At 43.8% G+C, this 27,891-nt stretch overlaps 1 protein-coding gene across 1 annotated transcript in view; it reads left to right on the forward strand.

The window, feature by feature from the left end:
* Positions 1-27,891, forward strand: part of PREX2 (phosphatidylinositol-3,4,5-trisphosphate dependent Rac exchange factor 2) — a 1,096,481-nt gene that overhangs the window by 728,718 nt on the left and 339,872 nt on the right. Inside the window, exon 30 of the mRNA XM_069220299.1 lies at positions 18,731-18,821. Coding sequence (XP_069076400.1) covers positions 18,731-18,821 — 91 coding nt within the window. The remainder of the gene's footprint in view (positions 1-18,730; positions 18,822-27,891) is intronic.

Raw genomic sequence — 27,891 nt, forward strand, 5'->3', positions numbered from 1 at the left:
CAATGATTCTCTATGAGGGGACCCAGGGGGTCACTCAGAGGCTGCAGGCGAGGTCCAGGGGTTTGTCTCGGGCAAACCACAGGCTGACCGGGGAGAGGGCAGCCTGATGACCATTGCTGCACTGGGGGGTGGTTTCTCCAAGACCTGGGAGCAGCGGGTGGAGTGGGTCTTTAGGCGTCGGATAACTTTGTCCAGAGCTTTTGCGGTCAGCGGGGTCTTCAGGATTATCTCTGCAGGCATTGTTGTGGAGGGGTGGAGAGTTCAACCCAGGGTGGGCACTTGCTCTGAATTGCCTGGGGTTCCTCTCCAGCTGGTTTGGCCACCTGGACATGGGCTTTGGGTGTCGGGTGCAGAATGATTAGGACTCACGCATTTGGAGTGAGGTTGGAGTCCTTAGTTGTTGGTTTCTTCTTGGACAGGGCCACCGTCCACTGGAGTTTTTGGTCCTTTTGGGTGCAGGGCAGTCCTCTGGAGCTTGACAGAGGTCGCTGGTCCCACTGGATGCATCTCTGTTCTTTTACAGAGTCTTTGAAGCAGGAGACAGGCCGTTAGGGCTGGGGCCAAATCTGTTGTCGTCTTCCTTGTTCTATGCAGAGGGTTTCAGCTAAGCAGTCCTTCTTCTTCTTGTCAGGTCGCCAGGAATCTGGTAACTGGGTTTATATACAAGATTTAGGGCCATTACAGGGGTCAGAGGGCAGTAGCCAATGGTTACTGTTCCTGTGGGTGGCTACACCCTTCCTGTGCCCACTCCCTATGGGGAGGGAGGCACATTCCTAACCCTATTGGTCCCTGTCCTCCAAACCAAGATGGAGGTTTCTGCAGGGAGGGGATCGCTTCAGCTCTGGACATCTTAGGGGTGGTCCCAGCTGAAGTGGTCCCTCCTCCTTGTTTTTCCTAATTTTCCCGCCAAACTTGCTGCCAAAGGTGGGGCTTTGTCCAGAGGGGTGGGCATCTCCACTAGCTGGAGTGCCCTGGGGTGCTGTAACATGAGGCCTGAGCCTTTGTGGCTCACTAACAGGTGTTACAGTTCCTGCAGGGGGGGGGGGTGTGAAGCACCTCCACCGAGAGCAGGTTTTGCTTCTGGCCTCAGAGAGCACAAAGGCCCTCACCTCATGGGGTCAGAAACATGTCTGCTAATGGCAGGCTGGCACAGACCAGTCAGTCTTACACTAGAGGATAGGGTAAAATACAGTGGGCATCTCTAAGATGTCCTCTGTGTGCTTTTTATAATAAATCCAACACTGGCCTCAGTGTGGGTTTATTGTGCTGGGAAGTTTGATAGCAAACGTCCCAGTATTGAGTGAAGCCATTATGGAGCTGTGGAGTTTGAAATGTCAAACTCCCAGACCATATACTTAATATGGCCACACTGCACTTACAATGTCAATGAATGGACTTAGACACTGTAGGGGCATATTGCTCATGCAGCTATGCCCACACCTGTGTTATAGTGCACCCTGCCTTACCTATGCCACAGGCAGTGTTTTGTTGGCATGGCGCCCTGAAGGGGATGCCATGACAACTTTGCATTTTCTCCCCACCAACACACACAATCTGCAGTGGCAGTGTGCATGTATTTGGTGAGGGGTCCCTTAGGCTGGCTTAACACATGCTGCAGCCCTTAGGGACCCTCCCTGGTCACAGGGCCCTTGGTACCACTGGTACCTTTTACAAGGGACTTATCTGTGTGCCAGAGGTGTGCCAATTGTGGAAACAATAATACATTTTTAGGGAAAGGACACTGGTGCTGGGGCCTGGTTAGCAGTATCCCAGCACACTCTCAGTCGTCAGCATCACTATCAGCCACAAAGTGTGTGTGGGAGGGGGGGTGGGGGGGGTAACTGCAACAAGTGCCTGTTTCCTACAGACCATATAAGAATAGTTACATTAAATGCAAACAGCCTTAACAATAAACGTAAGGTTCAGGCTATAGATGTTTGGATCAGGGGGCACTTTCCAGATATCGTGCTCCTTCAAGAGATTTCAGGGATAAGAGTAATGATTTATATAAAATGTTTAAGTACTTGGCAGGGTACTGTTGTATGTCAAACGCGAGTGCTGCATGCAGAGGGTTGGTTCTTTTATTAATAGATATTTCCGTTTGCATGTTACATTCTCCCAGGTTGACACAGAAGGCAGGTGACTGCTCAACAAAACTAGGCTGACTATACCCACAATATATGCACCAATCTTAGATGATCCAATGCACCTGACCGAACTGTGTCAGACATTACTCAATATCCCTGGCCTTTTGATTTTGGGAGATGACTTTAACTTCCTCCAAAACCCTGAGCTGGATTCATCGTCAGGCGTACACAAGCAGAATAAGCCACACACTTCTAGCTGCTTATTTCAGTATACCAGAGCACTTAATCTCACAGATTTGTGGCAAGATAAACATTTAGATGCCCGGGATTTTTCATGCTATTTGGCTAAATATAACTCTGCGTCTAGATTGGATTATTTCCATTGCTCATGCAACCTGCAATTAAAAAATTATTGGCATATCCAGAACGTATTCTTCAATCATGCTTTGGTGGAAATGGAAGTGTCTGGTATCAAGGTTGAAAGGGCAGGTGGTAGGTGGTCTTTTAGCAGAGTTAACCTGGAAAAGGAATAATGGGGTAAAGAAATAGACACTGAAATCAGACATTGCTTTAAGACCAATGTAAACTCAGCTCAGGTTGAGAATATCTTGGAGACCTTTAAGGCACCTATTCGTGGCCACATTACGTCTAAAGAAAACATACAGCGTAGAAGCCTAGTGGCTCAGAGGGCAGAGTTAGAGACATCTCTGAATCTCTCAAGCATTAATGTCTTGCACAATTGAAATTCTGCTAATAAGGAGGCGCTTACACAGGCAGTAAGCCTCATGCAAGACTACTACTACACACAGGGATGTCGGCAACTCTGTGTACCTTCAAAAGGTGTATGAAGAAAGTGAATACGCGGGTAGATTCCTTGCACGGCAGGTGTGAGAGCTCTTTCGCAAAGCAGAATTACATCTCTTGTTGACTCTGGCATCCACACTTCTATAACTGAACCTGCAGATATCCAAAATGCATTTCTCAAACACTATATAGAAGTTTATGGTAAACAGCAGCAGGTGGATGTCAGGGGACTAAGGTCCTTTTTAAGTAAACTTCCTATCCCCAAGCTACAATCAAGCCAAGCTCAGGCCTTGGCGGACAAACTTTTGTTAGAAGAGATAGAGGCTGTGGTGAAATCATTGGCTAATGGTAAAGCATCTGGGGAAGATGGCTTACAAGCCGAATTTTAGAAGAAATTTGCACCAGTGTTAAATCACGAACTATTAAAACTGGCTAACCATATCCTGGGTGGGGAAATGCCAATGCCTTTTCATATGGCATTAGCAGATAGCTTTCTAAAGAAGGACAAGGTTAAGGAAAGCATTAACTCTTATAGACATATCAGCCTTCTAAATGTTGACTTCAGACATTTCGCTAAACTGGTAGCAAATTGTAGGCGTAGGATTACAGGTGCTATCGTTCATGCCAACCAGTGTGGCTTAGTGCCGGATAGGCAATAATTCACCAACACAAATATCTTAATTGAAGCTCTAGATTATTTTACCCAAAATAAAATACAAGCCCAGGTCATGTTTTTAGATGCTGAGAAGGCTTTCGATTTGGTCTGCTGGGAAAGCCTTTTTATTACTCTCAGGGATTTTTGGTTTTCCCTCAAGCTTCATACAGATAGTAGTGCATCTCTGTAGGGACGTGACTGCACAAATAATTATTAACTCCATAAAGGTTGGCACATGCAAGGTGGGCAGGGGTACGTGGCAGAGTTGTCCCTATCACGTTTACTCTTCGCCTTGCTTATTGAACCATTAGCAATAGCCATTCACAGTAACACAGAAGTAGCACCTCCAATAAGTGGGATGACTAGCATTAAACTGTATGCGGATTATATAGCCTTGTTTTTAGGAATTAAATAGGAATTAGGATTGGAATTTTAAAAAAAGTATTTGAGAGTTTTCAAGAATATTAAGAGCTCGGAGGTTATAAAATAAACAAGTCTAAAATAGAGATTCTACTGTGCAATTTCACATTAGATACTTTACTCACCGAGTTTCATCCGCTAATTAACACAAAACCCAAGTGCTGCCTCAGGGTGTTTGTCTCTGAAAATATCAATGATCTATCCGTGTTAAACTATGCCCCCTTAATTATTAAAATGAAGACATCGTTTGTTAAATGGACCAATCTGCCTTTGTGAATCCTAGCTGCGCTGCTTTGATTCGCATGTCTGTCCTCCCCCTATGTAATTTCCTGTTTGCTGCTCTTCCTTGGGCTCTGCAGATGAAAGTTTTTAAGAAGCTGGAGGGAATATTTTCCACCTTCTTGTGGGCCACTAACATTCCTAGACTGTCTTTGGATACATTACGCTGACCTATAAGAGAAGGGAGTCTTGGTCTCCCAGATTTTAGGGGAATTATATTTTGCGCACTTTGCACTTATTACATACAGATTTTGTAACTTTTCAAATGTAAATCTAAACAACGATTTTTTTCTTGATTTGATTTTCCAAGAATATGATTTTTTTTATTTCCTCAGGCTTATAAAGATCCCTAAGAAAGTTAGATATAAGACCCTACAATGGCTGTTAAAATGTAAAACACAATTATTCAAGCATTACCATATGCCCGCTATTAATAGAGTCACATATCTGGCGGACATATTTATCAGGGATCGATCCCTTCTTGAGAAAAATACTGTCTCTAAATGGAAGAGCAACGATTATAGCACAATTATGGATTTTATGCAATGCGAATACTGGAACGTCTTAAGTGAAGTTGAGGCTAATACCAGATATTTAAAAGCTGCATTGGAATTGTTTTGTATCCAAATTCGACACTTCTTAAATTAAATTGACCCAATTACGGCAGTCTAAAGTTTTCATCTGGCTGAAGAACTGATGGAGTCTAGAACTCGCAGGTCCATCAGCAGTTGGGTAGCTCTTGTTAGACAGCAGAAGGCAAATATACTATATCCAAAAGCTCGCAATAAATGGGAGGCTAAAGACGATTTCCAGCTAACAGCCCTTTCCTTGAATAAGATTAATAAGTTTAACACCTCTTTACTGAAGGGTGCACATTTCCGGCACATGCAATTCTATACTAAATGGCTTCTGTAGAGAATGCCAGCTTTCCTGCATAAAATGTATCCTCAAATTCTGGATAAATGCTTTTGTTGCTTATTGAAGAGGGCGGGCAGTTGGACCATATTGGGCTGCTCCAAAATAAGGTAATTGTGGTAAGGAATTGCAAGGTATTACTCTTGTATGCTGGGATTTGAACAGCCGCTAGATGTTCAGAAAGCGGTATTCGGATTTTCATCCAAATTTAATATTAGTTCCCTGCAAACTAAACCCTTTTTATTTTTGCCTTGATAACCAGATCGTTAATACGTCAGAAATGGTGTATGGAAGCAATTCTGTCGTTTCAACAATGGTGGGCTAAAGTGTGCAAAATTAAGGAGCCTGAAAGGATATATGCTTTAAGATCTGGATCCTATGACAGATTTGTGAAGTTGTAGGGGGGTCTGGGAAGAGGAAGTCAAATGTTACAGAAGATTTATCTCGATTGGGCAAAAAACAAAGTGCAATGGGCTCTGTGCAGTGATAATCTATAGTGCTATGTTATGTTTCTTTCTACGGATACAGAGGGGTATCATATCTCTGATTGAATTTATGATTTATGATAACTATTGAATTTCTTTGACCTAAATGTTTCAATGTATCATTTATGGAACTCTCTCAATTTAAAATGAAAGGGAAAAAGAAAGCATGGCTTCACCCACTACTGCCGACGATACTTCCGGTGTTTTAAATGTGCTGAAAGAAATAGAGTCGGGGATCACAGAGCTTGACAAAAAAGCGTTATCAGGAACCTGTGACCGATGTAACCAGGACGATGGTCTTAAATAGTACTCACTGCTCTAGTTTGCCACCTCTATACTCTCTACAAAAATGAATCCTACATTGCTGTTTCTTATTTGGCAACTATGTTGGAGTAGTTTGAAAATCTATAAACTACATGAAAAGCGGTTTCCTTCATGTATTTTCAATTTGAAGCTTATGCGAGAAGGAAATAATACAGGATCTTGCTGAATTTCATATTAATTTTACAGGCTTTATGGGCCTCTGTTTACTGAAGCTAGGTGACTCCACAGCTGAAGCAGTTCAGCATCCAATTTCCATGCTCTCCAATTAGATTGGCAAGGACAATTAAAATTGCATAAAGTGCCAGGGTTGTAGGCCTGCTGTGTGCCACTAATCAGTGATCAGAGTAACAGATATTTGGCATTTATTCCACATCACCACACTAAAGTGAGTAGGCACTCAAATTATGCTGCTCCATAGCTGCCCAGCGAGGTCACATGGTGCAATGGTCTTCACGTTTCAATAAATTTCCTGCTCTGACTTTGCTAGCACTGAAAAATACTTGCTGGACATTCAAATAACTCAATAGCAGTGGTAGTTGTCATTGTGAGCAGTTTAGATTAATTGTTTGGAAGCTTTCGACTTGTTTCACAAAGATAAAGTTAAGTTAAAAAAACAAGTACAGACTGCAGGGCTACAGGTGATGTGATGACTTGGGGGCGGCTCCTTCACAAATTTAATGGTGAGAGGAAATCGGACCTAGATTGTGGCTTGGAAGATGAGGTGTGACGTCTGCGTGATGCGCATTGCTATACACAGATGACATGACAGCCAAGCGTGATAATGTTCGATCTCCTTACATGAGACTTGCTTGGAGACTTGTTCAGTGTGCTGTTGTATTCTTTATTATATACTCTCCTACTATCATATATTGCCTTGCTTGAAGTGTCTCATCTTCCATACCTATTGCAATGTTCCTCTGAGACATACATCCCTTGTACTAGAGATCTTTGCACTGCTTGTTATGTTGGTTTTATGTTGAAAATCAATAAAACAAATAAGAAACAAATTCTTTTACTTCCACAAATCATCGAATTGAATATTTATGCCCTTAAATTGTAACGTTTGTATTGTAAAACAACATCTGTAGTTGTCGCTTAACAGATGTTAGTCTGACTTTTTCATTTGAATTTAAGTCATTGGAGGTTTGCTTTTCCAGCTACTACAAGTACCATAATGCAATAGCTAAAGGTTGGCTGGACTCACACACAACACTGTGAGGTCTTACTGAAGGTGTAATGAATGCTTCCCATATACACATTAGTGACTCTGACACGTTATCCTTCTCCTGCAATGCACGTTAGGAGTATTTGTGTTTTCATATTGGTAGCTCTCTTAAAACTTGAATAAACATTTTGTATTGGTTATTGGAGTGTTTTTGGTTTCCAACTTAGTGTTTTCCTGATGCACGATAAAGTTGTCAGTGACATTAAAGCATAAAGGGCCTAGGGGACTCTGAAGTGTGGGGGTGGGTGGGTATATGCCCAAGCTTTAATTAGCCAAGCAATGGTGCCAGGTGACCTTCTGGGAATTATTGCTAGCAGATGGGCCCTGATGTGGTCAGAGTCCACAGTGTAGGCAATTTGTGCTCCTAGTGTTTTCTGTTGCTGTTAGGGTAATTATTCGGCTACATTTCAATGATTACACTATTTGGAAGACATCCCTAATATTCATGGATAAAGAGTCTGTTTGAATTGATGAAAAAGCTTCTGACAAAATGACATTCAAGTGCCACATACAAGATCTGGAAATGTCACACGATCGCAGACTGGCAGCTTGCCATTTGCATTTCTCTTATACAATAGTAGCCATTTGTTCATATTTTGAGATTGTGAAGGGCCTGCATCTTTGTTTATATAAAAACAATTCTATACTGCAGCCTGGCCAGTCTGGTTGTGTTTGCTTTAAATTTCTTTTCACATTTTACTTCCCCTCCTTATATCTAAAACCTGATTGTTAAATAGTGCCCAAAACCTCCTGCTTTCTACACTCCCTGAGGATAGCCACAGATAATAAAAGTACCTTACTAACCTACGGGTAGCAACTTGGGAAGAAGCATGCCCTCTTCATGGGGCTCGTACAGCAGACTTATTGTCTGGTGAGAAGTGAAATGTGGGAAGAAAAAAGTTGGAGGGGGCAAAGATTCTCATTCAAAGTGTCCCTCCCCAAGTAAGCATCAAGTCTTGGGATTTGTTTTGCTTCCTGGTACTTAAAGTTCAAATAAAGAACGGGGAAGAACATAACTACATGCACAAACTTAAATCTGAACTGGATAATCAACTGATACAGGCTGAGCCACCAGTTTTTAAGCATAATCGTTTATATTTTTTTAAAACTGCTGCTTTTTGTAGCCCTTTTAAAAAAAAAGTTCTTGAAAGAGGTATAATTCCTAGCTCCTACGTTTGTAGTCTTGGAAGCCTCTCTTTGTGTGTTTATTTTATTCCCTACGTTTAGAGAATGCAATCCCACTCCAAGGCCAGTCATTAGTGGGGCCCTTGTTCATACCCCAGAATGTACTTTTTGGCCCCTAAGAGAAATGTTTGTAAGTACATTTGCTCTAGCAGCTGCTCGCTGCTCCTCCCTCCTATTGGAGCAGGATCAAGACGGATATGTAAGTGACTGGTTCCTGTCTGACATTGCATGGTGGGCAGAAAACATGGCCCTAATGAGACCATGAGTAAATTACCAGTGGCTGAGAATAATTCAAGGATTCCACTATTTATTTTTTTGTATTCCCTTCAGGGCACCTCAGGCCAGAATCACAAGAAAAGAATAGTAAATCTGCGCTTACAGGTTTATGCTTGCACATTAGTGTAGATTTATTTATATTTGAAACTAAGGGTTACTCAAGTTAAGTTTAATATTATTGCTATTATTATTTGTGAAGGAGACAAGAATAAGGCACACATAACCAAGCAGTCAAATTGCTTACAGCTTCAATGTAGCTTAGACACTTAGGCCAGAAGTTTAAAGATTTTTTGAGGTCGCAAACAGCCGCAATCATAGAATCGGGCTGTTTGTGACTGCAAAAAAAAACTAATTTAAATGAACAAAAGGCAAAATGCTATTCAGTAACTTGTTAACAAATCACAGTTTTCATTATAGATTCAGTATTTGGAAGGGGCATGTTTAGGACCTCCCTTCCAAATACCAATACCCAGAAGTCTCTATTAATGCTTTGAGACGCAAAACATCTGATAAAGACTTCCAGTTGCAGATTCCCCCAGGCATCAGACTGGATCCGGTGAATTTTCTGAGCAGTATACCCATGCACACCATTAGGTAGCGTTGATTGGCTACGCATCCGTCATCGGCATCGTCCTCACCAGATATGATGTAATGGTCCAATATAGGCACCATCCCCGTGCGCAGGTGTCAATTCCTTCCTTTCCGCACTAACTAGCGCTGATCCGAATAGAGCTACCCCTCGGTAATTTTTTGACTGGCTTTTTTGTTTTACTTTTGTCAAAGATTGTTTTGAGTTTTCAACTCCTGGTGCATCAAGGATGTGATTGGGTTCAAGCCCTGCGGTTCTTGTCATCAGATGGTGTCCATGACGGATCCGCACCTTGTATGTCTTTGGTGCATGGAGCGTGACCACAACCCGAAGTCATGCTCGGCATGTCGGGCCATGCATTCAATGGCTTTGAGGGAGCCTTCAAGCTGATGGCAGCCAGACGCAAGTCGAGATCTCGATCGAGAGGATCAGTCACGGAGTTCTTCATTGTCGTTGTCCCACTCCAAGTTCTCAGGGCGATCGGGTAAGTCGAGGCACAAGAAAAAGTCTAAGAAGTTGAAGCGTTCTTCAACTTCTCCTCATCCATTGGCTGATGAAGGAACGTCAATGTTCTAGGCCTTGCCCTGTGGAGCCTGTGCCTGGGCCGACTCAGTTCCCCCTGTGTTTCCGGGAGCCAGAGTGACCCCAGCCAATTTAAAGAGGTTTATGAGGCCATGCGCCTCATTTTGGGGCAGTCCGACAGTACTGGTGTGCCTTTGGGACCCGCAGAGTCGGAACGGGTCCCTTTGGGTTCTGTGCTGGCAACTTTGGCCTTGACACGAAGGGACAACCATGGATCCAGTCATGAATGATGTCAGTTGTACCACTCCAACCTTCCCCGAAGCTTGCCCGGACTCCAGTTCTCCCAGTGCAACCATCCCCATTCTTATCCCCAACTCGACATGGAGCCGGATGGGCATCTTATGATGTTGACTTTGATGATGGCCTTGCCTCCTGTGTTGGATTCTGAGCCCCTTTCCTATGGGCTAGGATACAGTGACGAATGGGAGGGGTTGCTGGAACCTTTAGAATACCAGCTCCAACAACCTCTGGAACGGCGTGCAGACTTGGGTGAAGGCAGCAGGCTAGATACTTCTCCAACTATTGGCATGCTTTCACCCACTACCATGACTATGAAGGAGGGAGCATCCTATTCTATGGTGGTGAGAACAGCAGCTGAGATCCTAGACCTTGAGTTGCCTTCGGTAGCAATCATGACTAACCTCCTGACAGTGGTGCTTCAACCTGGAGCTTCCTCCCCAGAACCAATGCTCCCTTTTACTGAGGCCCTCAAGGATGTGGTACTGGGCACCTGGTCCAAACCCTGGCCTTGGTTCTGTGAACAGGAATATTGCCCTACACCATCGCCCTGCCCTAAGGGATCCAATACCCCACTCCTAAGAGCTTGCAATCCTGGAAGGCATTCATGGTGCAATGTCTGGCCTACAAAAATCTTTTCAGGCTCTGGCCTCCACACTGAAGGCAGCCAGTCACCCCCATCTTCTATCCCCCACCACCTCCTCTTCCCACTCCAAATCCCACATTCCCCTACCAACTCCAAGCACACTGATACATCTGCACGCACCCACCTCAAAACACATGAGCAGCACACATAGACACAAGCCCCACAATACACACTGGCACGCAAGCAAACAACAGACACCCACACACACATCAGTCACCACTTCCCTAGACACCCCCACCATAACACACATGAAATCAAACATATCCACAGGCACCACCACAACAGTCAGTGACACACCCACCACACCCAGCATACCCACAGACACCACACAAACTGACACACAGATATCCACCACTACATGCATACCCGCAGATACCACCCCAACAGTTACACACACATCCACCACTCCCACATCACCCACTACCTCCACCTCCCAGGCCCCAAGACACGCAAACACCCACACTCACCTACGTAACAGACACCATCCACACACAAGCATACCTCCCACAAGCACACACCCATGACATCCACACCCACACAGCAGACAACCACTCCCTCAACCTCCGAATCCCCACTACATTCTGCTGACCATCCCTGTGTTCCTAAGAAAGTTTTTTTGTTTGACCTTGATCTTCCCCCTGTTCCCTCCACCCCTGTCCCAAACCCAAGAGGCCCCGAACCAACTCCCAAGCCATCCCATCCCTTCCATGTCCAAGTTTTCCCCTGTCACACCTGCCCTCCCTGCAAGCACCCATACCCTACCCCCCAAGAAGAAGCCTACCCCTACTAAGAAGCAGTCCACTCCTCCCAAATCTACCCATCCCAAATCTAACTCCCGCACCTCCCAAAGATGATCCCTGAGGTGCCTGCCTGTCCATTTGATGCCCCTTCCTGTGGAGGTTCCCTGGCAGTTAGGAGTCAAGTAACAGCACAGTGATGTGCTTGGGTATTTCATGATAGACTGGCAAATGGCTTTGTACTTTTCCAATTTGCTTAAAAATAAACCCAAGTTCTTGTTTTGTTGGGTACACATTTGTCCTGCAATTCCTTTTCTACCTTTATGTTGTTCCAGAGTAACTTGTGTTGTCTGCCTACAGTTATGTATGTTTGATCCTGCTTGCTGATCAATTTGCTGATGTTTGCAGTGTCTGACGTTTTTGGCAGTGCTGATGTCCCCCAAGACAAGGGTATATGTTGAGTGTATGGATATGTGGGTGTAAATGCAATGGTGGTGTCATAGCTTTGTGTACTGTTTGGTATGGTAAGTAATTCAACTTGTGTTGCCAATGTGAGCATGTATGGTTTTAGACTTGTCCCCGGATATCTATTATGGATTAATCTAATGTGTGGCAGCTTGAGTTGTGTTTGTGTAGACATGGAGTGTGTTGAATCGTGCTACCTTTGTTTGCATTTGAATGTACATGTGTCTATTTAGCTGTGTGTTCCTTGCAGTTACTTCATGAAGACGTATATCCCATGCAGTTGGAGTTGTATGTGCTTTGTTGTCTTCCACTACCACATAGTGCAGATAGGCATGCTGTTGGGGTTTAGTATTGTTTGTCCCTGAGATACATGTAGGGCCAGTTCCTGTGCAAATGTTGTTTAAGAGGCATGTGCAAAATTATATGTGTCCCAGTGCAGCCTTCTTCCCTAAGTGCTCCTGATCCCCCATCCCTATTGTGCAGGTATTGCTTGCATAGTGAACTTTGTATATTTGTCTCTGTGTGAATTGTGCATCCCATTGTCCTTCCATTGTGTTGCAATGTTGGTGATGTGTGTACCCATTGCAAGTCTGGTTCATGAGAATTGTGTTTGTGTTCCATGCCACATCCATACATATGTGTGTTGAATGTTATAACAGTCCATCGTATGTGTGCAATGTGAGTGTGTGAGTTGTATTTGTAAATGTGACACTGCTGTGTTGTGTACACTTCACTGTCCCTGTGCCTGGTATTAGTAGGTGTGTGTTTTTATGTAGTGCTGTTGTGCAGTGTGAGTCACCTGCACAAAGGGGGCGTATTGTGACTGGGAAAGTGCCCTTATTTGTGTCTGATTCTGACCTGGGACACAATGACAAGCGTACTTGTGACCGTAGCATGATCCACATATGATGTGGCTGGCGGCACGATGATCCATTGTTGAGCGTAATGAAACAGGTAGCTTTGTGTACTTACGGTGGGTAGCGTGCATGGCGGCATGGATTTTGTGCACTTTCGATGATCATCAGCAGTGGCAGGAAGTGAATGATGGACTCCATTGCGTCACCGGCCATGTAAGGTTGCCTGCAGGAGAGGGTCTCTCTTTATACTACCCTTTTCCACCTGCTGAGAGGTGGTGGTTGGACTACCACGGTAATATTGGTGGTGTACGACCTTATAATGTGTCTGCCAGAAACACTGCCTTTGCCAGCCTGTTTGCGTAGCCCCATGACCACGGCGGACTGTGCTGCCTAGCAGTGACGGCGGGACCGCAACAGTCTTTGCTCCATTGGCCTGCATGACTCGTCTGACTGCCAAACCAATGGTGGTCAGACTGCCAACACCACCATGGCGATCTACGGACCACCAAACTCATAATCAGGCCCTAAGCGGCAAAGGAATTTTCATGACAGAAGTGCTTAATATTGTTTAGTAAGTGGAGTTGGTAACGGGTATCCCTGGTTAATATGGACACATGTTAAAACATAGTGAGTTGGCAGCTCGAGCATTGTACAAAGGAGGCAAAAGTTGGGGTAGTGTCTAGTGGATAGGTTTCATAGATCTTTTTTAGAATGTGAGTAGGTACTCATTGGGCACTTACATAAATACATTTCTTCTTGAAGGGTTTATTTTGAGAAAAGTGGAGGAAGCATTCCTGAAATAGGGATGTAGATTTTTCAGTTTAACAAGGATGGCTACATACCTAGAGTCCCAGGTTTTCATTGTCAAGAGTGAGCATTTAGAGTGATGAGAAGAGACCTCAGGGCGTGCATTAGTCAATTTGAAGAAGCCCTGCTGTTTCTGACAGAGAGCCATTCCAAGTATGCACATCAGAGTCACAAGCAATAGACAAGACTGGAGAGTAATATTTCATAGGTGAATGTGGAAAACACTGAAAGCTCAAAAACTGCAGAGCATAGTCTCAATCTGAAGCCTGAAAGTTTTGGGTGATCTGGATGTCAGTTTGCTAGTTCGATACTCCTTTCTTTTGATTCTACGGACAAAGGGTGATGTGTATCAATATTTTGATGCTCTGAAAGGAGCGCAGTCATTTTTAGGAGAAATTGGATGTTATACGTTTGAAAGATAGGCCAGTAGGATTTAGAGTAAGGAATAATTGACAGGATGAGGACTGTTGGTGGGAACGGAAAACATATTGCTTTCTTAATTCAGAATTTCTGATTTGATTGTTAGAAAATTAGAGACACATTGAGTAGAGTAAGTCAGATAAGGGTAGTTTTGATGGTGTTAAATTGAGTACAAGAATGGTTAAATGAGGTATACGTTTGTTCTTTCGATTCTTTAGGTATGTTGTCTGGAATGATGAATTTGTGGGCTTGGAAATCACTGAGCATTTCAGGATCTTAATGGTATCTTCACCATTTCCCTCTTTGCTGTGATTTAGATCTTAGCAGTCCAAAAGGACACATTTCTTCGCATAAGATTTTATGCTTAAAAGGAGACATTTCAGCCATAAGTTCTAACAATGTGTCTGTGAAAATGGTCTGCCTAGTTGTACATGGCTAGTGACAATGTGCAAAACATAAACATGGTGAATCTACCCTTTATCATTATGAATGTATTTGTGTGACTATCTCTTACTACTGATTGATGAAGTTCTCAAGTATGAATTTTATAAATAATAGAGTGTATATGGTAACCTTAGCAAAGGAACAGGAAGAGGAAAAAGTTACTATCATTTTATTAGTAGTTCTGTAAGTGGAACAGCGACGTCTGCACTTGGCACCACATAATAGACATAGGGCAGTGGAAAGTTGACTGAGCACACATGAGAATGGTGACAACCCATTGACAACTCGTGGTATGGTTTAAGTGTCATGCCACCTGTTGTCTCCCCCATAGCCATATTTTGAAAGCCACTCCATCCTCAAGTTTGTCTAGTTAAAATCAGGAATTTAGGGCCAGATGTAGGTAGGAAAAAAATAGCGAGTCGGAAATTGCGAGTCTTTGCGACTCGCAATTTCCGACTCGCAAACAGGTATCCAGCAAGAAGAAGCGACTTCATTTTGCGACTCGCAAATGAAGTTGCACCGCAGATTGCGAGTCCGCTGTTTGCGAGGTCGCTTTTTGCGACCTCGCTAAAAACGAACACGCAAATTGCGAGTGGGTGTCGCAAATTGCAACTGTGCCGCAAATTGCATGCAGGTGCAGCAGAACACTCTGGAAAACACTTCCTGGCTCTTGATGATGACATCACAGCCAGGAAGTTTACAAATACACCTGGGAGGAGGGAGGACCACACCCATTTCCAACTGCTGAACGGCCAACAGGAGGAACAGCAGCAACAATGGAGGAATCAGGCAGAAAGAGGAAAATCAAATTTTCTGAAAAGGAACTGGAGGTGCTGACGGATGAATGCTGCCAGCACCATGATCAACTTTTTGGAAGAGCAGCCCTCAGTGTGCCTGAGTTGGAGAAAAGGAGGATTTGGACGGAAATCCAGGAGAAGGTGAATTCAATGGGGGTGAGCCACAGGAGCACAGATGAACTTAAAAAAAGATGGTATGACCTGTGCTCCAGGACGAAGGAGAGGGTGGCAGAGCGCCTCCGGGAGATGAGGGGCACTGGAGGAGGTCCATCTACCGTCCCACCACCCACACCCATGGAGGAAAGAGTGCAAGAGACCCTGGAGCCAGAGGCAGTGTCTGGAATAGGAGAGCTGGACATGTCAGCGCCAGGACCATCAACCAGTGAGTACCATGAAACATGCATGTACACACATATCTGCCATACCCCCACCCACCTAGTACACAGCAGCATGCACAACCAAAATAGCTCCATTTCAGAGTAGCAACCACAAGAATGGTGCAGTATGGGCAATGTAGTGCAGTAGGCAGCTGATAGGCAACAGTCTATTAGGAAGCATTCAACAGATGGTAGATACTGACAGTGTGTTCCCTATGTCCCACAGGTCTCCCACAAGACACCACCACCAGCCACACCGTCCAGGGTGCAGAGGTCAGCCACCAGGTAGCACAGGACCCAGGAGCAGCCACCACAGGGACCTGCACCAGCCGACCACAGTCCCCTCCAGTTTCACCAGTGACCATAGTGGAGATAGACCCAGCACCCGGTCCCGGCCACAGTGCCAGTGAACAGGACACAGATGCTCCTCCGCGTCGCAGGCGACATGTCCATGTCCCTGCAGTGTCCCAGGGAGATGTAGGGGAGTCCTCCATGTCCGCCGCCGAGGCAGCACTCATCGAAGGTCAGCGCCTGCAGACAAGGCAAATGAGACTGTTTTCAGGGGCCATGCGGCGAACGGAGAGGAATCAGACAACAGGGCTGGCACAGGTCCACACAGAGCTACAAAACCTCAACAGCCATGTAGGTGACCTTGCGCTCTCCATCAGGCAACTAGTGACTGAACTTGTTACGGAGAGGGAGAGTGCAAGGCGCCGTGACCGCCAACGAATCCACCATCTAGACCGCATGGCTGCCTCCATCGTCCGCCTGGCGGTGAATACTACAGGGCTGTCACGCCGCACAGTCAGTTTACAGGTCGACATGGGCCACTTTGCCAGCGATGTGGCTCGCTGCCTGGGACGGGTAAGCCACGCTGTGGACATGATGGAGACACGACAGGTGGCTAGGGGCGCGGCAGACACGCCGCAAGACAGTGAGGAGGGCTCTACTATAAGTAGTGCATCTGCCACAGACACCAGGGTCTTGCGTAGTGGCAGTGCACGGCAGGGATCTGCAGACGCTCCAGGCACCAGCCATGCTGGGCGTCCCAGGCGTAGGATGTGAGCTACGCACTTACAAACAATGGAGGCACATGAGGTTAATGTGTCCTCATAGCAGGTGGACTTTGACAGCCCCTGATCAATAGTTCATTTCAATAGTTTTTTGGTTCACTTCATTAAAGTTCTTGTTTGTTCCACTTCACACCTGGGCTCTTTGTGTGTGACATTTGTGTGTGTGTGCTGACAGTTACCACGTACCTTCCAAAGTATTGGTATGCAATGTGGTCCTGGCTCTGTCTGCCTTGATTTGCAATGCTTCTATCCCCATGATGGCGATGTGGTAGCTCTAGCTCTTCATCCTCTGAATCTGGGTCTTCAGGGGTAAGATGTAGGCCACGTCTAGTGGCAATGTTGTGCAGTATAGCACATGCGCCAACGATCTTGAATGCTGTTATTGGGGCATACTGGAGGGCACCTCCACTTCTGTGGAGGTATCTGAATCTTGCCTTCAACAGTCCAAAGGTCCTCTCTATAACATATCGGATCCTCCTATCTGCACTGTTGTATCGCCTCTCTGTCTCATTGCTGGGTGTTAGGTACGGGGTAAGTATCCATGGTCGTAGTGCATATGCACTGTCACCTGTTTGGCAAAAATGAACAATGTTATCTGGGCATGGATGGGTTCCACATTGACCTGTGTGTATGTCTGCAAGGTGTATTCAGCTATACCTAGGAGATATCCGTCTCCAAACTCCCCACGTTCTAGGCGTTGGTGTATCCCACTGTGCCTGAAAATGTAAGAGTCATGTGTACTCCCTGGAAATTTGGCTACCATGTCAGTGATAACATAATGGGCGTCACATACCACCTGGATGTTCAGTGAGTGGGTACACTTCCGGTTGCGGAACAGATATTCCAGATTTGCAGGAGAGCATATTTGTATATGTGTCCCATCTACACACCCTATTACATGCGGGAAGTTGGCAATCCTGTAGAATTCCAACTTGGTGCTGTTGATTTCTGCCTCATTCCTGGGTAGGTATATGTATCTGGACATGTGCGTGAGTATGGCATCTAGGAATGCTTTGAAGAACCGTGAGAGTGCACTTTGAGATACCCCACCTGCCACAGCAATGACCCCCTAATAGCTACCCGAGGCCAAGAGGTGCAGTGAGCATAGCACTTGCACATGTGTGGGGATGGCGCTGCTGCGCACAGTCTGGCGTTAAAGCTGCGGATTGAGTAGATCTATTAATTCTAATATTGCTGAGTCTGTATTTATCATAGATCTTCTCCTCAGTTTGTTGGAAAAGTGTCTGTCTGGTTCTGTATATCTTCTCCTGTCTCTGGCTCCTCCTCCTCATCTGCTGTGTAGCGTGGGCCCTCCTCCTCCTTGCTATCACATATATCTCCACCATCTTGAGTAACCCAGGTGCCTTCTGGGTCTCCTTTTATAGTTTGGTTCTGGTTACCACCTGCTCTGAGTTAGTGGTAAATTGGAAGTGCAAAATGGGCTTTTTGCGACTAGTCGCAATTTGCGAGTGGCTACTTCATATGGTTTGCGACTCGCAAATTGCGACTTTCTATTTGCGGGTCGCACAATGGGGTCGCAATTTTTGCGAGTCGGTAATGGCCTGCAGTGCAATTTGCGATTCGGAAATGGGGTTTTTGCATCCCATTTCCGATTTTGCGGGGTCGCAAATTGCGATTCGGGCCATTTGCGACTCGCAAAATTTTGCTACATCTGCCCCTTAGTCCTTCTAACAATGTAAGCCCTTGTTTTCAACTAGGGCCATGCATGCATTTTCCAAACATTTACAGGCCTGGATGCGCCATCATAATCTTCTGTATAGCAAGGTCACTGTAGAGATTGGTAGCTTGCGATTTCTCTTTGTTTCCCATTTGCATCAGTAGAATTGCAGAATATGTAAAGATCTAACTTATTGAGTTACTCTCTGCTGTTGTCAATACATCATTTTATACAGTTCAGGTATCGGATTGTGGTGTGATGTTATTTATTTTTCAATAAAGTATTTTCACACATTTCTGAGGCAAGCTTATTACATCTGTCTTTGAAACAAAAAAATATATTATTTTAAAATATTGTTTTTTACAGGTGGACTCCATTTCCAGCCTTCTAAAAGGTTCAGTGGTCGCAAGAGCCTTTGAACAAACGAAGTATTTCACTCCAGGCCGAGGCCTGCAAGGTATTTGATGGTCCTCATTGAATTCATGCAGGAGCATATTGGTCAATGCATCAGAACTGATTTTTTAATTACTATAAAATAGTTTAATGTTTAATACCTTGCCTTTATTTCAAGGTTTCTTAATTTTTTGGTGCGTGCACATGTATGTGAAAATTGCACAATGGAAATCCTTGTCCCTCAAAAGTGGAGCAAAACAAAGAGCAGATTGCCTTTTGGTTGATGGTCTAATATATCTAAGTGCATTTTCCCTCATTGGTTGTGTTTCCAGGGAGCCCATCGTAATACCGTTTTTCTTCCCGCTTTCATGCCCTGACCTAGGTATTTGATTTTCCACTGTTAAGGAGATGAACAATTTGAGTACTGGACAGCATTTACCATACCTTGCAGTGCCTCTCAATGGTTCCTGTACTAATCATCTGCTGTGCCTCTCAATGGTTCCTGTACTAACCAACTTCTGTGACTCTCATTGGTTCCTGTACTAACCATCGGCTGTGCCTCTCAATGGTTCCTGTACTAACCATTTGCTGTGCCTCTCAATGGTTCCTGTACTAACCATCTGCTGTGACTCTCAATGCTCACTCACCCACTTGCTGTGTAACCTGTTGGTGCTTCCTGTTTCACTTATACACTAGGGGGCATATTTGCAGGTTTTTGGCACAGGGCAGTGCCGCAAGACTTTAGCTGCACTGTCTTGTGTCCAAAGACAATGGGAAAAAATGCACCGACCCATCTATGACTTACAGTGCATTTCTGTCCTTTTCCCCTGCACTGGCACACAATGGGCTGCCATGCGCCAAAGCAGGCACCCCTGCACCATAGTGCAAGGGTGTTTACATTGTAGGAATGATTGTTTTGGTTCAGGAAGGGACACCATCTTGCACAAAAACAATCACAAGAGGTGTTTTCCTCTTTCTATGTGTGCTGCAGAATGTGTGTGTGTCTGTGTGTGTGCAATGTTCGCATTCCTTCTCTTGTCTGCTACTGTGCTGATGGAGAATTTTACATCTGTTTTCTGCTCTTCTGGCAGCATTCACGAGGAAGAGCCTTTACCTGCATTTCTGAAGAATGACAGTGAACATAATAGAGCTTTAGTTAACATGGTCAGGGCTCTCTGAAAGAAATATATACTAAAACATATGAATGCTTCAAGTTAAAGCATTGTGGTCAAATGGATGCTGTAACATGGGGCTCGAGAAGGTCCCTACCAGCTCCCTGGAAATGTTACGAGAAAAAAGGTGTTAAAGCTCTTATTAAAGAAGAGGAAGAAGAGAGAAACCAGATGCTGGGGGACATAATGTAATTTGGGACATTTAACTGAGACCCTTCCCCATCCCAGCATTTATGTGTGGGATAGTACATAACTCAGTACTAAGCAGCGAAATAACACAATGCTGCATGGCATGTGAGAAGTTGTAGACTAATTATTTAGAAATGTCCAATTAACAATATTTGGGGTTCTACATTTTCTTCACTTCTATAACATTCCTGGTCACTCAGCTATCTATTTATATGGTCCTAATTCGAATTTATCTGATGTATATTAGATTAACCGATAGTAATTACTGATTACTAATTTTGTATATGTGGGGTGGGATCCTTTATCACTGCTCTGCAAGAATAAGAACATCTTTGGCAGGTCTGTCTGAATCCAAATATGGATAGCAGTTCTAAGGCACTGACATAAAATCACAGCCAACAAAGTAGTGTAGGGGGAGTGGAATGCTCCTAAAAATGGCGTGAGATTCCACCTGTTTTTTCCTTATGCTTTTCAAATTTAGCAAGTTTGCAAAATGCAAGTTAGCGAGTTGCAAATGTGCATGTTTGAGCCAATGGGCAACCAGTGTTTGTTTAAAATCTCTTTTCATTGGCTGTCTTGGCAGAACAATAGCAGCCTGACATCAAAAGCCTTGCTCTGTAAGGCCTATGCATTAACTCTGTATCCATGCACCATTGGAGATCGTTGCCAGTTGTCATTTTAACTTTCTTGTACTAAAGATGCACATTTGTGGTCTATGTTAGCCTCTGTTGTGATCATTTTCAAAATACGTAATAACAAAACAGTCAATGTCCTGCAGATTCATCAATATATTTATCATCTGTCATAGCTGTTATAAAAGCTTTATATAATACACAACGTTTCCTAGTTAGTGCAACTATGAGATGTTTAATTCATGAATTCAATAATTTTGGACTGTGGACCTTTGAGAGATGAGACAATCATTCTTGTGGGCAAACATCCTATGCATGAGGCAGGTATCTACAGACTGGATGGCTTGAGGACACCCCATTCAGTCCATTGTGCCTAAGTTTGTACATATAAATGCTGTCTGACATGATTTACATGTGATCCCACACTTTCAACTAAGCAAATATATTCTTGTTGTTTCTAATTATTTCACCAGTTAGTTCTTGATTCAGTAATAGGTTATAAGAGATGTTTGCATGGATTTGTGTCCAGTCAAAAAATAAGAATCATTTTAATTTGCATTATCCCTATCATCTTCCATCATAAATCCTACTGTCTGCAGGATTTCCTCCCAGACTTGCTTGGCTCTGATTTGTTGCTTCTCTGTTTATCTTCTTAAATACATTTGTCAAATGTAAATGTTGTTCTTTTAAATGGTGTTTGTGATCAAGTGTGCCGACTTGTGCTTTAAACCCTCTATAGTAGTTATAGCAGGGGTCGCTACCTTGCTCCAGGGGTCAGTCAGCTTGGTCGAACCCCACCTCAAATTAGTTTTTTTATGGAAAACAAGGTAAGACAAGAAAGAAAAGAAAGTAGAAGGCCATTCCCTTCTCCTCCCCCCTGTCGTACACATAACCCCTTGGGAATATGTGAAGGGTTTTTTAGAAGAATCAGCACATTGGGAAAAATGGGTGAGAAGAGGTAGAAAGGGAGACATGCTCCTGTAGCCTAGATGTCAGAAAACCCACATTGGATAAAATATAGAATAGCATTATTTATCAAAAGCAAGGGCAGGTCATGTCTCCACGTTTTGTCATGCAAACATAAGTTAATGACAAAGCCAAAATAAATATGAGACGAAGGGATATACCCACAGGAAGTAAATTGGGACTTATCTGAAGCAAGCAGACTGAAGCTAGTTCCAGGGTGTACCAGGAATTCCAGTCAAGAATTGAACTAGGATCAGACACTACTTACTTCAGCACCGACAGTAGTAGGCTTGGGGGAAGGGAGACAAACTTACAAGCAATGAATAGGATAGATCAGAGGATTCCCACAGACTCCGGATCAAGGGAAGCTAGGGAACAGAGGAGAGAGAAAAGAACAAATGTAAAGGAATATAAATTGCAAACTATAGCGAAAAGCATGCAGGTTACAAAAACTGTTACTTGTCAGTTTGCAGTTGCAAAGGTTGGACTTATTATACCCTGTCTGCCCTTAAATACCTTGAAGTGTTCCTGTTAGTCATGTCTCTACTGCGGCTGGGGCTTCACAACTAGCTCTGTGAGGTGGTGTTCTAATGGCGTTGCACTGAATTCTCCCCCTGCCTGTTCTCCACCTTCTCTAAGCGTTCTGCTTCTGAGGTCACTTAAGCCCTGATCTGTCCTGAGGTGTGACAACTGGGGAATGCGAACTAGACAAAAATAGTGAACGAGAATGACGGAATCTATCATAAGCATACAAAAGAGAAGAATGAAAAGTATGGCAGAAACAGTAGTTACGGAGTGAATGTAGGGAATGAGGGAAAGACTGAGTTAACAAGAGAGGTATAGATTCATGCAAGAGAGAAAATGGGGACATGGAGATGTGAGAAGCTGAGAAATAGACGTGATTGAATATGAGTGAGAGAGGTGGAGATGAGAAAGAAACTCGGATATTAAATTCACAGTGACACACGTTTGTGGTAGGCATTTTCATCATTATTGTGACCCTAATGTACAATGACTATCCTTTGCATGTGGGCATTCTTTGAACCATACCCTCATTGGCTTACTGTGGGTTTTCAAAATATTCTGGCGGCCCTTTTGTAACAATATGAGTATATTGTATTTTTCTACATTGTAAATTGCACATTATAGGCATTGTTGCCATTATAATCACACTCTGTGGTGTGCTGTGGGCATTGTAAGCATTATAGTAATTCTGGCGTAAGGTTGTCCTCCCCTCCTTATCACAATGTGGGAATTATCGGCAGTATAAAGGCTATACCAAAGACAGCCCATCTTAACATAGGTGGGTAGTAAAGGCTTGAAAATGTTCCTATCATCTGGTGACCCTCTTTGGCTTGTTGTTGATATTTGAGGCAATGTGGTAACGCTGGGAAAAGGTAGACTTCAATGGATTATTGTTGGCAACGTAGGAAGCATTGTGATCACTGTGGGCATAATAGTGGCCATAAAAGAAAGTGGTCTCCTTTGAGATATTGTAACTATGGTTTAAAGTATCCTGGTCCCTAAAGGCACAGGGAGGAACAGCACTAGTGTATTGTTACATGTGACTGTTTGATGAAAATAACAAATGGGTATTTGGGAACCAAACGCTGGAAATAACTACACATGAATAGCTGGAGTCTGTGTGCCAAAAATGCTAGATTTTATTTGGGAGAATCTGATTTATTTACTTGAAAGGAAAAGCTGGTATCTGAGAACGAAATCAGCATAATTGGCATTTCCAGAAATGACAACATGATATTTGGTGACCAAAGTACTCTTTTAATCATATATTGAAACATCTTTATTTGAATGATAATTCATGATGAGTTATAGACATGGTGGTCATTAAATTATATTGAGAAACCTTATTAAGACATTGTCATAATGACTTCTCTTGACGGCCAAAGCCTTTTCGGTTGGGGTAAACGTATAACCAGTTCTACTGTCTGAATCAGTACAATATATGTAACCTGCAACAGATGCAGTGTCTGAACCTTATGAAGTCAGTTTAACGTCATGATATATGACCAAACATCATCTTGAAAGGGGCAGGATGGGAAAATGAAAGGAGGCGGAGGGCAGAAGTGAAGAAAGACGCTATATACATCTTGGAAAAGGACTGAACGCATGTCAAATTGGATTATCAGATTATTTGAACATGTCTGTAAAACCTGTGTTGTTTTCAGGAATTCTTATGTGATGTTATGTATAAAAAGGCTTCATTACATCAGCCAGTTTATCAACTCTTCATAGAATCATCTAAGCATCAGTACCTACCGAGCAGATCAGCCATGCCTGGCAGGATAGGAAAGAATTCTGAACTGCCTGTAAAGTCCCTTGCTATTAGACACCATATTTCAAAATTATTCAGTAACATGCACAGCACCTATGGTCCCATTTTTAGGTCACAGCCTAGCAGACACTCAGCTATCTGGTTTGCTAAATTCGTTTTGGGGACATTCAGAAAGTTTACCTAGGAATGCATTCAGCCCATTGCTTGCCATTGGCTTTGTGGTTTGTACCTCATATTTTCTTGCTTTCCATTTGCCTGCTTAATTTGTTTTAGGCAGAATAGCTTGAGTTTGTACCTTACCCTGCCAAAACCTTAATTACAGTATCCTTCTGAATCCTCCCTTTCTGTGAACAAGCCTGTAAATCTTGTTCTTATCTCTCATCACATTTGCTGTGCTTCCAAAGACCAAGGTCAAATGTCAGGTGCTGTCTTCCGAGGGTGTGTGTTTACTTTTCTTTCTCTGACTTCAAAATGAGAGGATTTATGTGACAATCTTTCCGGATACTGTGGGTAGGAAGGAGTTTTTTTCTAGCACACAACAACGTTTAAATGAACTGTGTACGTATTTCAGAATATATAAGAATTAGAAACACAAATGAAGAACATTTTGTGCTATTTCTAAAGTGTGTTGGAAACACGCACTTCAGTAGGATCAGACAAGTCATTACAGTAGGTGATACAATTTCCACACATTTATGTCTGTGCACTGTGTGGTTTTATTGGTAAAACTGAATGTCTGTGCAAATGTAATGGTCATTTCAATTGAAAATGTGTTCTCTCTAATGGCAGTGTGCTACCACACCTTGAATACTCCACTCTATGCCACTCCACTCTACTCTGCAGCACTCCACACCACTGCAGTCTACTCTGCAGCACTCTACAGCACTGCACTCTACTCTGCACCATTCCACTTTACACCACCTCATGCCACTGCACTCTGCACTACTCCACACTATACCGCTCCATACTATGCCTCTCTACTCTTCCCTGTACCACTCCACTCTAAATCACTGCACTCTTTGCCACTGCAATACTCCACTCTACGCAACTCCACTCTATGCCACTGCTCCCTACGGTACTGTACTCTACTCTGCACCGTTCTATGCTATGCTACTCTTCACCACTCTAGGCCACTGCTCTCTGTGAAACTCAACTACACTCTGCACTCTATGCCCCTCATCTCCACCCTGCACCACTGCCATCTGCATCACTCAACTCTACGCCATTCCACTCTGCATCACATTATGCCACTGCATTCTTTGCTCTTGCACTCTATGCCACTCTACTCTGCAACACTCAAATCTGCACTACTTTACTCTGCACCACTCCCCTCTGCACCACTGCCCTCTGCACCACTTCACTCTACTATGCACCACTCTCATCTATGTCACTGCGTTCTACAATGCTGCATTGTACTCTGCTGAATTAAATGCCACAGCACTCAATGCCACTGCACTCTACGCCACTATGCTCTGCAACACTGTACGCCAATGCACTCTACACCAGTTGCTTCTACTCAAAGCCTTTCCAGTATATGCCATTCTACGCAGGTCTACACTATGCTACTCCAATAAACAACACTCTCTGCCAGTTCAGCCTACAACACCCTTTTCCACTCTTCGTCATTCCACTCTGTGACACTCCAAGCTATTCTCATTTACATCACTTACATTTAGCCATGCTGAACAGAAGCAGTGCTGCTGTACAACATGGCTAAAACACATTGGCAATGTCAATAGCTCTTGCGTAGTAAAGACCTCTTGGCTTTGCCAATGCTTGTTCTAAAATGTTCTTATTGAGAGTGGATCTGCCAAAACTACAGGGAAATGCTAGCCCAGTACTTTCCATTTTTTGAGTGTTGCAATACTAACCTTCAAAACTCACTCACTTAATGCCACTGGTGACTTCTATTTGACACTGCCTTTTTACATTTTGTGTTAATCTGGAATCATCAAGCGTTGCTTACAAAGGCTGTTATATAAACATACAGGTATTTCGGATACTGTACTGTGTTGTGCCTAAGAACCAGGGGCGGCTCACTGGCTAAGAGGCAGCAGCAGAAAAATAAAACAATATTTGAATATCGTTCTATTTTTCTGCTGCTGGCTCAGCCAGTAGGTGCTGGACAGGACTGGGCCGCAGAAGATAGGAGAGGGGATAAGGAATTGTGTGCACTGAGTGCCCATTTGAGTTTGGATGGCCTAAGACGGCCATCTAAACACACATGCACATTTACTTAGGTTTCCCTAGCCGGCTGTGTAAGCAGACGGACTGGAGAAACTGCACAGCCCCCAGGGTTGTGTCTGAGCAGCAGTTACTGCCACTCAGACCAATCCTGACGCTGCTTACATGTTATGTTTAGCATGTAAGCATCGCCAGGATTGCTGGGGATCCTCTTCTGGTGTCCTAGCAAAAGCTGGGATACCAGAACAGGAAAGGAGGACGAGCGAGGTGGCAGGAGACGATGGCGGAAGCGTTGACGAGTGGAATTTAAAACAAATTTAATTTATTCCCCTGCCCAACCCCTATTGGCCGTGTCAGCCCTCCCCTTGATATCTGCTAAGAACCTCCCTCCAAGTTTGGTTTTAACTACACCTTTGTGTGACTCATTAATCACACAGTGGCAAGACGTTTTGACATATTTCTGTCAACTTTTCATTACATCAGATATGTAAAGAAATTCTGTGACAAGACATTTGCACCACACACATGGATGGGACCACAGAACGTATTAATATATTGTTTCTCTTTGAAGCATTGAGTACATTATGCATGTATGTGCTGTGTTGATGGAGAGGGAGGGTGAGGTTTTTTAGGAAGTTAATATTGCAAGGAAAATAGTGTTGGTATTTTACGTAATTATGAATTGCCTATATTAATTGATCATTGCCAGATATTCTTCCTTGTTTAGATACATTTATGTTTATAAACGAGAAATAATAATCTATAAATACTCGTCTTGCAAAATGAGATAATGATTAAGTAAAATATGCACATAGATCTGAGCTTGGTGTCAGGCAGCGTCGGATTTAGGGTGGTGCGACCAGTATTACCGCACCTGGCGCTGACTTTGGAAGGCAGTGTTGAGTTTAAAAAATAACTTATGGCATAAAAGCACATGAACTTCCTTGTGTGTCCAGCAGTTTTCAGGCAACAAAAAAAACTCGTGAATTTAATGTTGCTGCTAGTGAGAGATCGTATTTTTTTTCTAGTGGCATTTTTGACTCATCATAGCAGCGCAGAGGCCTAATGTGCCTGCTGCAAAGAACGTGTAACATGCACGAGTGCTGAGTGTGAGTGAACTATGAGTTGCGCTATAAACAAAATGAAATGCATGTCAGAGAGGGGCTATGGAGAGATGAGGGGCACTGCCGGAGGGTGGTAGTGAGGGAATTTGTGGAAAAAGAAGTCATGGGGGTGGGCCAAAGTAGACTGTCGTACTGGGCGCCACCAGCAGCTCACCCTCGCTCCATGGCATTTGAACATTAATCCTGGCTACTCAGTTTTACAATATTGATGATCATCTGCAAATCATATTTAACTGTGCTCTACTTCCTCTCTTTGCCATATTGAGGAGCTTTTAAAAACAGGTGACTGTAACAGGAAGCAGCATGTGAAGTCCAGACACCTGCTTATACAACACTTTTGAAGCCACAGATCAGCATGACAAAAGGGGCGCCAAGAAAGCGCACCTCAACATATACAAATTGCAGAACTCAGTTGGTCCCGGCAGCTATAAAGATGGAGTCAGTGAGTCTGTGAGAGCTCCTTGATGAAGCAATAAGTAGTAGTAGCAGACAAATTGAAAACTGCCATCTTTGTTTAAGTCCAATAAATGTTGTCCAATGTATAATTGGAGAGATAAAACCAAGAAAGATG

The sequence above is a fragment of the Pleurodeles waltl genome, chromosome 2_2 (assembly GCF_031143425.1).
Source record: "Pleurodeles waltl isolate 20211129_DDA chromosome 2_2, aPleWal1.hap1.20221129, whole genome shotgun sequence".
In the NCBI taxonomy this organism is placed as follows: Eukaryota; Metazoa; Chordata; class Amphibia; order Caudata; family Salamandridae; genus Pleurodeles; species Pleurodeles waltl.